Source organism: Oncorhynchus mykiss, chromosome 14 (assembly GCF_057628025.1).
Source record: "Oncorhynchus mykiss isolate SJ-2025 chromosome 14, ASM5762802v1, whole genome shotgun sequence".
NCBI lineage: Eukaryota > Metazoa > Chordata > Actinopteri > Salmoniformes > Salmonidae > Oncorhynchus > Oncorhynchus mykiss.
Window position 1 is genome coordinate 18,501,632 of NC_143035.1, and position 13,906 is coordinate 18,515,537.

Sequence of the window (13,906 nt, forward strand, 5' to 3'; positions counted from 1 at the left end):
GAAGTTTACATACACTAAGTTGACTGTGCCTTTAAACAGCTTTGAAAATTCCAGAAAATGATGTCATGACTTTAGAAGCTTCATTTGAGTCAATTGGAGGTGTACCTGTCGATGCATTTCAAGGCCAACCTTCAAACTCAGTGCCACTTTGCTTGACATAAAAAGAAAAAGGAATCAGCCAATACCTCAGAAAACAAATTGTAGACCTCCACAAGTCTGGTTCATCCTTGGGAGCAATTTCCAAATGCCTGAAGGTACCATGTTCATCTGTACAAACAATAGTATGCAAATATAAACACCATGGGACCACGCAGCCTTCATACCACTCAGGAAGGAGACGTGTTCTGTCTCCTAGAGATGAACGTACTTTGGTGCGAAAAGTGCAAATCAATCCCAGAACAACAGCAAAGGACCTTGTGAAGATGCTGAAGGAAACAGGTACAAAAGTATCTATATCCACAGTAAAACGAGTCCTATATCGACACAATCTAAAAGGCTCTCAGCAAGGAAGAAGCCACTGCTCCAAAACCGTCATAAAAAAAGCTAGACTACGGTTTACAACTGCATATGGGGACAAAGATCGTACTTTTTGGAAAGTACTCTCTTGTCTGATGAAACAAAAATAGAACTGTTTGGCCGTAATGACCATCGTTATGTTTGGAGGAAAAAGGGGGAGGCTTGCAAGCCGAAGAACACCATCCCAACCGTGAAGCACAGGGGTGGCAGCATCGTGTTGTGGGGGTGCTTTGCTGCAGGAGGGACTGGTGCACTACACAAAATAGATGGCATCATGAGGCTGGAAAATTATGTGGATATATTGAAGCAACATCTCAAGACATCAGTCAGGAAGTTAAAGCTTGGTCACAAATAGGTCTTCCAAATGGACAATGACCCCAAGCATACTTCCAAAGTTGTGGCAAAATAGCTTAAGGACAACAAAGTCAAGGTATTGGAGTGGCCATCACAAAACCCTGACCTCAATCCCATAGAAAATGTGTGGGCAGAACTGAAAAAGTGTGTGCGAGCAAGGAGGCCTACAAACCTGACTCAGTTACACCAGCTCTGCCAGGAGGAATGGGCCAAAATTCACCTAACTTATTGTGGGAAGCTTGTGGAAGGCTACCCCGAATGTTTCACCCAAGTTAAACAATTTAAAGGCAATGCTACCAAATACTAATTGAGTGTATGTAAACTTCTGACCCACTGGGAAAGTGATGGAAAAGAAATAAGCTGAAATAAATCATTCTCTCTACTATTATTCTGACATTTCACATTCTTAAAATAAAGTGGTGATCCTAACTGACCTAAAACAGTTTTTTTTACAAGGATTAAATGTCAGGAATTGTGAAAAACTGAGTTTAAATTGGCTAAGGCATATGTAAACTTCCAACTTCAACTGTATATATACACATCATTTTTTTTAAATATATTTTTCTTTATTACTTTCTAACCCTACCACCCCTCCCGTAAATGTAGTAAACTAGTAAACAAAAACGCTTAGGCTTCTTCTTCCAACTGATATACTATATACATTTTATGGGCACAGTCTATTTTACAGTTGTTCTATTTTGTTTATTTTTACTCCTGTCCTTCCTCTAACCTCAACCTCTCCCATCTATTTATTTCACAAAAGTTCTAAACCTATATCCGTTTTACGGACACAGTATGTTTTACATTAGTTATATTGTTGTTATTAGTTGTTATTTTTCCCATCCTTTATTCAACCCCTCCCATTTATCTATTGTGCTGTGATGTTTCACAAAAGTACTGAACCTTTCTATTCTCATAATTTCTACAGATTGTAAATTAAAAATAAACTTTTTTCCTGAAAGTATTTATTATATTATTGATCGATTGACTATGACTTTCAGATCACCCAGTAGTGCCCTCTGCAGAGTTACCTCCAGGAAAATGTTGCAATTCTTCAGCCATTCCTGGACCTGTGACCAAAAACAAGCTACATATGGACAGTACCAAAACAAATGATCTAATGATTCTGTCTCTTTGCAGCAAAATCTGCAGAGCTGGGAAGGGTGTATCGCCCGTATATATATAACATTTTATTGGTTGCAAGATTTTTGTATAATAATTAAAGTTTTGAATCTGGCGTCGTTTTGCGTATCAGTTCATAAACCATGTGCCATGGAATCCGTACCTCAAATCTCTTCCCAACTATTTTGCAATCTATATGGCACAGCTGTCCATTTTTGGTGATTAAATTAAACTGGTATACTTTTTTATTTATCATAATTTTCTTTAACCAATTATTATCTTTAATGCAGGGCTGACAGACCAGTTCCCTATTTTTCCCCTTCGACTTTCCTCTTCCATTTTTTGCTGTAATTAGTTGGTTGTAATTTCGGGTAGAGCAGACATTTCCATATATTTTTGTTAGCTGCATGTGTGACATAACTCCATGCATTTACAAAGATTATACATTTTTATTGAATCCAAAAATTATGTTTATGTAACTATTAGTATATTTGAGTTTAACCACAGTATTTGTTGTATTATTTGTGCTGTTTTTTTTCTTGTGGATGAAATTGAAATTGCAACCAACTTTCTATGGCGTGTTTTAAAAATTGCGATATTTGGGAGATTATTTGCTTTTGAAATAACTGAAAGTGCGAGGTTATTAATTTGCATGAGAACCAGTTCGGATTTAAGTATAACTTTTGTATGACTGAAGCCTTTAGTGAGACGTCTAATGCTTTAATATTTAATCATTTCTTACCCCACGAATTCATATTCATTACATAAATAGGCCCGTTTAATTTTGTCTGGCTTGCAGTTCCTAATAAAATGGAATATTGTTTGTCTCATATAATTTAAATAACTGTTCGCTATGTGTAGACAAGACCATAAGCAAATAGGTAAACTGGGATATGACTAAATAGTTAATCGGGGTGATTTTTTTCACAAATAGACAGGTATTTTCCTTTCCATGGTAGCAAGATCTTGTCTATTTTTGCTAACTTTCTATAAACATTTGTTGGAGTGAGATCATTTACTTCTGTCGGGATATGTATACCGAGTATGTCCACATCAACATCAGACCATTTTATTGGTGAACTACTGTCACGACTTCCTCCGAGGTCTGTCCCTCTCCTTGTTCGGGCGGCGTTCGGCGGTCGACGTCACCGGTCTTCTAGCCATCGCTGATCCATCTTTCATTTTCCATTGGTTTTGTATTTATTTTATACACACCTGGTTTTCATTATCCAATTACATGTTCAGGTATTTAACCCTCTGTTTCCCCCATGTTTGTTGTGCGTGATTATTTTTATGTTCAGTTCGGTTTATGATGGCTGGTTTTTCGACGGGTGCTGTGTTCACCCATGCGTAATATTTACCGTTGGTTATTGGTCAAGTGTATTGCTTTACCTTGTGCCGTTATTTTCTGAGTAAAGTACGTTGCTCACTCATTCTGCTCTCCTGCACCTGACTTCATGCACCAGCTACACTCGCTTTCTGACAACTACACGGTAATGTAAAAGTTGCTTCTTGACACAATGCCTGCTTAAGCCGGAAGCTAGCCACACCAATGTGTCAGAGGAAACACCTGGCGACTGTGTCAGCATGCATGCACCCGGCTCGCCACAGGAGTCGCTAGAGCGCGATAGGACAAGGACATCCCTGCTGGCCAAACCCTCCCCTAACCCAGACGACACGGTGCCAATTGTGCGCCACCCCATGGGTCTCCCAGTCATGGCCGGCTGCAACAGAGCCTGGACTCAAACCAGGATCTCTTGTGGCACAGCTAGTTAGATCACTGTGCCACTTGGGAGCTCTCTACACCTTTGTTTTTAAGCCCTGTATTTCTAACCCGTTGATAGTATTGTTGGATCTTGATTTTAATAGCTAACATTTCGATGGCCATAATAAATAGATATGCCGATATTGGACAACCTTGTTTTACTCTTGACAATTTAAAACTTTCTAAGAAGTAGTCAATATTTACTATTTTATACCTAGGGTTACTCTACATGACTTTCACCCATTTTAAAATAAATTCTGAATTGTTTTTATTTAACCTTTATTAAATAAATAAAAGTTCCAGGCATTTATATATAAACTCCAGTTGTACTTTATCAAAAGCCTTTTCAAAGTCAGCTATGAATAGCAGGCCTGGTTTCCCAGATTTTTCATACTATTCTATTGTCCAGTATTTGTCTTATATTATCTCCAATGCATTGTCCATGTAAAAAACCTGTCTGATTAGAATGACTAATATCTGACAATACTTTAATTCTTGTGCTATATATTCTTGCATCACAACAGTGTAAGGGGCCTCCAATATTTTTAAATGTACAGCATGTTTATATTTACTACTTGTATCCTATTCCGTAATAATGAAATCAGACCTTCTTGTTGAGTGTCCGATAATCTACCATTCACATAGGAGTGGTTAAAACATGCTAATAACAGTTCTCTGAGTATATAAAAAAGAACATTTGGTATACCTTAACTGGTATGCCATCCAGCCCTGGAGTTTTCCTGGACTTTTTGCCTTCACATGAGTCTTTCTGTACAGCTGTTAATTTTAAAAATCCATACAGTTTGCTTCGGTTAGAGGAGATGGAGGAGACTGAAATGAAAACATATGCTAAAGGACTTTGTTTCCTCTTTCAAAATATAATTTGGTGACTCCATTTGTAACAAGTTTCAGAATTATTTTTGTTAGCATTTCTATGTTGAATTTTTTTTTTTTAAGTTGCTGCCTTTTTCCCCATATTCCATCCAGTGTGCTTGATTTTTATAATACATTACACTTCACCTTGAATAAGTTCCTCCATTTATTTTAGTTTTTCCTCTGACTTATTCTGAGCCTTTATGGTAGTTTGTATTGCCATTGACTGTCTGTTCTGTTAGACCTTCTACATCATTTGTTAAAATTGACTCTTTTTTTTAACCTAAATTGCTTTTGTTTTAGAGCTGAGTACTGAATTGCGTGGCCTCTAAAGGCACATTTAAAAGTGTCCCATACAATAATGGGATCTTCTGTACCTATGTTATGTCAGAAATTCAGTTAAAATTCCTCTGTCATAGTTAAATACAAGTTATCATCCAATAGGCTTTGATTAAATTTCCAATATCCTCACCCCTGTGAAAATTCACTAAGAGTAATGTATATGCCAATTATCTGATGTTCCAACCGCATTCTGTCCGCTATCAACACTTTTAAAATGTTTGGTGCCAACAAGAATGACAAATGAAAAGTAGTCAGGACCACTAGCTTGATTGAGCTTTGGCCTTGTATATCTCACTAGGTCAGGATATAGGTCCATATATCCACTACGTCCAATATATACATGACATTTGGGATTTCCATGAAGGTGATAGTTTGTAGTGTGATTTCCTTAGAGGTATTATAATCTCCCAACATAATAATAGTATTGTATTGCTTGTAGGGTTGATCATTTATTATATATATTTTCAAAGACACGTGGATCATTATTTGTTTCCGTAAAGATTAATGAGCCATATCTGTTTATGGTCCAATAACATATTTAAAATCGTCCATCTACCTTGCAGATCTGTTTGGACAATGTCTACATTCAGATCAAAATTAATATCATCAACCCTTTTAGTTTTTCTTTGCCCATGGGAGAAGTATTTCAACCCCACCCAGTCCTTTTTTCACACAACTTCCTCTAAAATTGTTGAATGAGTTTCCTGTAAACAATATATAGTATATTCCTTCTCTTTAAGCCAGGTAAACATTGTTTGTATTTTTTAATTATCTGCTAACTGTAATAATTGTTTGAATTGTTCTGAAAGTTTTTAAGTATTTTAAGAATTTTACTTTGTATGAGTACAAGGAGCTCACAATGAATGTTATTTCCTCTACAGGCCTGAACCTGGTAGCATTCCTTATAATCGTATTGTCTTATGGGAGTATGTTCTACAACATCCAGAGGACAGGGACACAGACGACTAAATATAGTAACCATATCAAGAACGAGGTGACCATAGCCAAGAGGTTCTTTTCCATCGTCATCACAGACTCCCTTTGCTGGATACCCATCTTTGTCCTCAAGATTCTATCGCTGTTGCAGGTGGAGATTCCAGGTAGGAGTTTCAGTACTGTCATAATCTGTGACTACTTTTATCATTTCAAACATTTTATTTGGAAACCCTAACATTGTATCAAACAGACAAGGTACATTTGTAGGCTATAAAACATACAATATGTAGGCTAATGTGCAGTGCAATCTTACATCAAAGATAAGTATTTCAATTGGTCTCTTTTACAGATATTATACTTGCATGAAAGAGAGCAACTTTCCATTTGGGACCATCTGTGACCTGCTAGCACCTACCCCTGTCAGAGGGGAAAAAGGCAACCTCAGAGTTACACACACGGCTACTTTATTGACACACAAAGGAATGAAATGGACATGTAGAAAGGTAGTGGAATGGTAGTGGTTCTGTAATAGGAGAAACAGAGGCAATGAATATATACATACCGAATGAACACACCAGGGCAAGAATGCACAGATACAGAATCTTAAAGTATAAAGCAGTAATAAATTATAAAGGACTGTATAGAAATATAAGCTGATATAGTGCCAAACAACTAGCAGTAATATACACAACTTTAAACACGCACGCAATCCCACATGCCCTGAGGTATGCCTCATGTCCAGAGATATGAATGAGTCCAGTTGTTGTGCAGGACAGAGATGAACTTGCTGCCTTCTCTGTGAAGGCTTGAAAGAGACTGAAAAGTGTGTGACCTGGAGAGTCAGAAAGAGGAGCAGATGTGTGGACCCTAGCAACTGCCCTGTCAACCAATCAGTGGGCAAGGCCCTAGGTGTGAAAGGACAGTTTATGACATTATAAACCATAGCCTGGCCTGCTAGGTTCCAGTGGGGAGGGGTGCCTACTGCAAAGGTTAGAAAGTTAGTGTTTGTGTCTCTGAGAGGACTCTGAGATGGTTTTCTGTGAGTCTCCAGCAGGGAGTTTGTAACATTACATCATTCAGATTAGTTCCATAATTAATCCTATTTTCTGGTTGTAAATTGAATAGCACACTTCCAGACTGATGGGTACTCTAAATGTAAATGTGTGGTTGTACTAAAAGCATGTTTACAAATGGGACCAGCATCACAGAACATCCTCGAACCATCATTCTCTTCTCTTTAACCCCACCAACCCACCACACCTCACCCTACTTCCCATGCATGAACTTTATACACAGGAATGGAACTTAAGGATTTAGGGCACAAGCCAGCCTGGCTTGTAAAACATAATTTCAACTAGCCTGGGTAACTTTCAGGTAAAAAATGTGTGTCTTGTGAAATTTGGCCAGACTGGCTAGTTTAGTTTGGCACATTTTCTACCATCCGTGACTGAATGTAGGCTCTGTGTATGTTTACCGAGGAGAATGTGATTGCAGAATATCCATTTCTGTTGCTCATGTATTATTAAATGGATAATAATGTAATCTTCTTCCCAAATAGGAACCATCAGCTCCTGGGTGGTGATCTTCATCCTGCCCATCAACAGTGCCCTCAACCCCATCCTGTACACCTTGACCACACGGCCATTCAAAGAGACCATCCTCCAGGTGTGGGCCAACTACAGGCAGAGGAGACCACTAATGAGCAACCACCCAGCCCACCACCCCTCATTGACGTTGCAGGAGATGTGGCCACTCCAAGAGAACAGCCAGACTCTGACTTCGCCCGGCGACAACCTGACGCATCCCTTGGAAATGTCCTGCACAATATTGTGCACATCAGGCACGTCTCAGCCACTGCCTGTGGAAAGTACAAACCCCAAATAATGCCCTACAGGTTCAACAATTTGCCCAGCAGAGAGGGAGGAGCGGCTTGACTCCCACACAGGTCTTTTTTTTATGCCGATGTTTCATGTGCAATGGTATGTTTACAGCATGTTGATTGTTGTAGAGTTTATCAAATTTTTCCTCTGTGATTTATACAGACATCAAAGGAGCTCATTGGTACACTTTGGACTATGTGCCGTTCTATTCTGTTGAGGATTAGACCTTGACTTTGTTCATGCTTTCAGTTCCATGTGATTATTGACACACTTCTGTGATTTATGGTTGTAAGAAAAAACATCAATCATTCCCATAAGCATCGATTTCTGTAAAGTCCATCACTCTTCATGTACAGACTAGACTGTACAGAGTATTGTATATAATAAATCAATCACTGCCATTCTCTGTTCTGGAATGCGATGTTTTGTCATGTACAGCACCAGTCAAAAGTTTGGACACACCTACTCATTCCAGGGGTTTTCTTTATTTCTACTATGTTCTACATTGTAGAATAATAGTGACGACATCAAAACTATGAAATAACACAAATGGAATCATGTGTTAAACAAATCAAAATATATTTGAAATTCTTCAAAGTAACCACCCTTTGCCTTGATGAAAGCTTTTCACACTCTTGGCATTCTCTGAACCATCTTCATGAGGTAGTCACCTGGAAAACATTTCAATTAACAGGTGTTCCTTGTTAATTTGTGGAATTTCTTTCTTAATGCGTTTGAGCCAATCAGTTGTGTTGTGACAAGGCAGGGGTGGTAAACAGAAGATGGTCTTTTAACAGATAGGGCTAAGTCCATATTAGGGCAAGAACAGCTCAAATAAGCAAAGAGAAATGACAGTCCATCATTACTTTAAGACATGAAGGTCAGTCAATCTGGAAAACTTTGAAAGTTCAAGTGCTGTCACAAAAACCATAAAGCGCTATGACGAAACTGGTTCTCATGAGGACTTCCACAGGAAATTAAGACCCAGAGTTACTACTGCTGCAGAGGATAAGTTCTTTAGAGTTACCAGCCTCAGAAACTGCATCCCAAATATATTCTTCACGTAGTTCAAGTAACAGACATCTCAACATCAACTATTCAGAGGATACTGCATGAATCAGGCCTTCATGATCAAATTGCTGCGAAGAAACCCCTACTAAAGGACACCAATAAGAAGACACTTGCTTGGGCCAAGAAACATGAGCAATGGACATTAGACTGGTGGAAATCTGTCCTTTGGTCGGATGAGTCCAAATTTGAGATTTTTGGTTCCAAACGCTGTCTTTTTGAGACGCAGCATAGGTGAACGGATAATCTCTGCATGTGTAGTTCCCACCTTGAAGCATGAAGGAGGTGTGATGGTGTGGGGGTGCTTTGCTGGTGACACTGTCAGTGATTTATTTAGAATTCAAGGAATACTTAAACAGCATCGCATGCCATCCCATCTGGTTTGTGCTTAGTGAGACTATCATTTGTTTTTCAACAGGACAATGACCTAACACCTCCAGGCTGTATAAGGGCTATTTGACCAAGAAGGAGAGTGACGGAGTGCGGCATCAGATGACCTGGCCTCCACAACCCCCGATCTCAACCAAATGGAGACCGTTTGAGATGAGTCGGACCGCAGAGCAAAGGAAAAGCAGCCAACAAGTGCTCAGCATATGTGGGAACTCCTTCAAGACTGTTGGAAAATCATTCCAGGTGAAGCTGGTTGAGAGAATGCCTAGAGTATGCAAAGCTGTCATCAAGGCAAAGGGTGGCTACTATAATATAAAATATATTTTGATTTGTTTAACACTTTTTTCGTTACTACATGGTTCAATATGTGTTATTTCATAGTTCCGATATCTTCACTATTATTCTACAAAGTAAAAAAAAAACGAAAAACCCTTGAATGAGTAGGTGTGTCCAAACCTTTGACTGGTACTGTATGTGCATGCAAAGATCAAGCAACAAGCTGCACAAGAACTCACTACTGTAATGGTCGATGAAACAAAGTGGCTCAGTGACTCGTGTTTGCTTCTTCACAAAGAGGGCAACTGATGCTACTGAGTCAGACATATATTTGTCAGGGGAGAAGCACCAGGTGGTATCTGATTTTAAGTGAGTAGGTGTGTCCAAACCTTTGACTGGTACTGTATGTTTGAATTGTTTTCATTTTGTCTTTGAAATAATTATGACATCATCTCTGAGAGGAGCAGTGAACTGCTGACAGATTCATGTTGTTTATTTAATGTACAGGCAGGCTATGCAGACAGCAGAGGTGACTTGTTCATGGCATTTGCTATTGCAACACAAAGATACAGTATGTCATGTTCCAAGAGCAGTCAATCTTGGGTTTGCGTCCATCTTTGATGGCCAGCTATCATCCAGAAGGCGAGGACAGTACAGGTGCATCAAAGCTGGGACCGAGAGACTGAAAAACAGCTTCTCTCTCAAGGCAATCAGACTGCTAAATAGCCATCATTAGCTTGCTACCACCCAGTTACTCAACTCTGCACCTTAGAGGCTGCTGCTCTATGTACGTAGACATGGAATCACTGGTCACTTTAACAATGGAACACTAGTCACTTTAATAATGTTTACATACCGTTTTACTCATTTCATATGTATATAATGTATTCTATTGTATTCTAGTCGATGCTACTCCGACATTGCTCGTCCTAATATTTGTGTATTTCTTAAATCCATTCTTTTACTTTTAGATTTGTGTGTATTGTTGTGAATTATTAGACACTACTGCACTGTTGGAGTTAGGAACAACAGATGCAATGGCATCTGCTAAATATGTGTATATGACAAATAAAATTTGATTTGATGACGCAGGAGGCATTTTCTTAAAGGCATGATAGAATGTTTGTTCAAAGGTCTCAATTTACAGTTGCTGATAACAGTGGTAATGTGCCATTCCGTTGGAAGGAAGTAATCATAACATTATTTGCACTCAGTCACTCCCACACATTACAATATGTGTGTTATCATTTGTTATTTTATTTGTTGTAATCGTATTTAATAAAATCAAGAGCCAAAAAGTTTTGATTGGTCTTAAAATATTTTATATTCAATGATTTTGTGGATATTATTTTGTGGACATATTGTTTGATTCTTGCTATTTTTCATGAACTGAATGACATGGTGACCAAAATATATACAAAGGCTTATCTGCTGAATTGAAACTTGCTTTCATATGATAAACCCATATGTGCTCAGACTTCAATAATGGAAGGACAAGGAGAACTGCAAAAGTGATGTAATCTATAGTTTGGAAGTGAGCGCTGGCTTTGTAGCCTACATTATGTCACTACTACTGAATGTGTTTTTAGTGGAGAGTTATGTGTCTTGTGCATTTGACCCTGGTGGTGGTTTCAAGACACTGTTGTTTACAAAATATGTTTTTAAGATTTGCACAGCATCAACCTTGGAAATAAAAACATATATGCATGATTTGTTTGCTTTCTAGATATAACTTGATAATTTTAATATTTTACAGATGTATTGTTATTTTATCCTATTTGGCTTCTAGAAGAGTGAAAACAAAGAAACTTGCATTACATTTGCCGATGACACAACAGTGGTAGGCCTGATCACCGACAACAACGAGACAGCCTATAGTGAGGAAGTCAGAGACCTGTCTGTGTGGTGCCAGGACAACAACCTCTCCCTCAAAGTGATCAAGACAAAGGAGATGATTAAGGACTACAGGAAAAAGAGGACAGAGCATGCCCCCATTCTCATAAACAGTGCTGCAATGGAGCAGGTTGAGAGCTTCAAGCTTCAAGATCACCAACAAAATAACATGGTCCAAGCACACTATGACAGTCGTGATGCAGGCACGACAAAATCTATTCCCCCTCAGGAGACTGAAAAGATTTGGCAAGGGTTCTCAGATCCACAAAAGGTTCTACAGCTGCACCATCGAGAGCATGGTTGCATCGCTGCCTGGTATGGCAACTGTTTGGGCTCCGAACACAAGGCACTACAGAGGGTAGTGCGAACGGCCCAGTACATCACTGGGGCCAAGATTCCTGCAATCCAGGACCTCTATACCAGGCGGTGTCAGAGGAAGGCCTTAAAAATTGTCAAAGACTCCAGCCATCCTAGTCATAGACTGTTTGTTCTCTCTGCTACTACATGGAAAGCGGTACCGGAGCGCCAAGTCTAGGTCCAAGAGGCTTCTATAAACAGCTTCTTCCCCCAAGCCATAAGACTCCTGAACATCTAGACAAATGGCCACTCAGACTATTCACATTGTCCACCCCCACTCCCCACACCACTGCCACTCTCTGTTGTAATCTATACATAGTAACTTTAATTAACTCTACCTACATGAAGATACTACCTCAACTAGCCAGTGCCCCTGCACATTGACTCTGTACTGGCACCCCCCTGTATGTATATACAGTGCCTTGCGAAAGTATTCGGCCCCCTTGAACTTTGCGACCTTTTGCCACATTTCAGGCTTCAAACATAAAGATATAAAACTGTATTTCTTTGTGAAGAATCAACAACAAGTGGGACACAATCATGAAGTAGAACGACATTTATTGGATATTTCAAACTTTAACAAATCAAAAACTGAAAAATTGGGCGTGCAAAATTATTCAGCCCCCTTAAGTTAATACTTTGTAGCGCCACCTTTTGCTGCGATTACAGCTGTAAGTCGCTTGGGGTATGTCTCTATCAGTTTTGCACATCGAGAGACTGACATTTTTTCCCATTCCTCCTTGCAAAACAGCTCGAGCTCAGTGAGGTTGGATGGAGAGCATTTGTGAACAGCAGTTTTCAGTTCTTTCCACAGATTCTCGATTGGATTCAGGTCTGGACTTTGACTTGGCCATTCTAACACCTGGATATGTTTATTTTTGAACCATTCCATTGTAGATTTTGCTTTATGTTTTGGATCATTGTCTTGTTGGAAGACAAATCTCCGTCCCAGTCTCAGGTCTTTTGCAGACTCCATCAGGTTCTTCCAGAATGGTCCTGTATTTGGCTCCATCCGTCTTCCCATCAATTTTAACCATCTTCCCTGTCCCTGCTGAAGAAAAGCAGGCCCAAACCATGATGCTGCCACCACCATGTTTGACAGTGGGGATGGTGTGTTCAGCTGTGTTGCTTTTACGCCAAACATAACATTTTGCATTGTTGCCAAAAAGTTCAATTTTGGTTTCATCTGACCAGAGCACCTTCTTCCACATGTTTGGTGTGTCTCCCAGGTGGCTTGTGGCAAACTTTAAACAACACTTTTTATGGATATCTTTAAGAAATTGCTTTCTTCTTGCCACTCTTCCTTGAAGGCCAGATTTGTGCAATATACAACTGATTGTTGTCCTATGGACAGAGTCTCCCACCTCAGCTGTAGATCTCTGCAGTTCATCCAGAGTGATCATGGGCCTCTTGGCTGCATCTCTGATCAGTCTTCTCCTTGTATGAGCTGAAAGTTTAGAGGGACGGCCAGGTCTTGGTAGATTTGCAGTGGTCTGATACTCCTTCCATTTCAATATTATCGTTTGCACAGTGCTCCTTGGGATGTTTAAAGCTTGGGAAATCTTTTTGTATCCAAATCCGGCTTTAAACTTCTTCACAAAAGTATCTCGAACCTGCCTGGTGTGTTCCTTGTTCTTCATGATGCTCTCTGCGCTTTTAACGGACCTCTGAGACTATCACAGTGCAGGTGCATTTATACGGAGACTTGATTACACACAGGTGGATTGTATTTATCATCATTAGTCATTTAGGTCAACATTGGATCATTCAGAGATCCTCACTGAACTTCTGGAGAGAGTTTGCTGCACTGAAAGTAAAGGGGCTGAATAATTTTGCACGCCCAATTTTTCAGTTTTTGATTTGTTAAAAAAGTTTGAAATATCCAATAAATGTCGTTCCACTTCATGATTGTGTCCCACTTGTTGTTGATTCTTCACAAAAAAATACAGTTTTATATCTTTATGTTTGAAGCCTGAAATGTGGCAAAAGGTCGCAAAGTTCAAGGGGGCCGAATACTTTCGCAAGGCACTGTATATATATTTGTTTTAAATATTTTTTTTATTACTTGTAATTTTTATCTCTTATTCTTATCAGTAATTTTTGAAACTGCACTGTTGGTTAGGGGCTTGTAAGT

At 39.2% G+C, this 13,906-nt stretch overlaps 1 protein-coding gene across 1 annotated transcript in view; it reads left to right on the forward strand.

Annotated features, from left to right (window-relative positions):
• Positions 1-10,820, forward strand: part of LOC110488935 (relaxin family peptide receptor 1) — a 94,489-nt gene extending 83,669 nt beyond the window's left edge. The window contains exons 17-18 of the mRNA XM_021561419.3: positions 5,854-6,072; positions 7,467-10,820. Coding sequence (XP_021417094.1) covers positions 5,854-6,072; positions 7,467-7,792 — 545 coding nt within the window. The 3' untranslated portion in view covers positions 7,793-10,820. The remainder of the gene's footprint in view (positions 1-5,853; positions 6,073-7,466) is intronic.
• Positions 10,821-13,906: the final 3,086 nt, after the last annotated feature.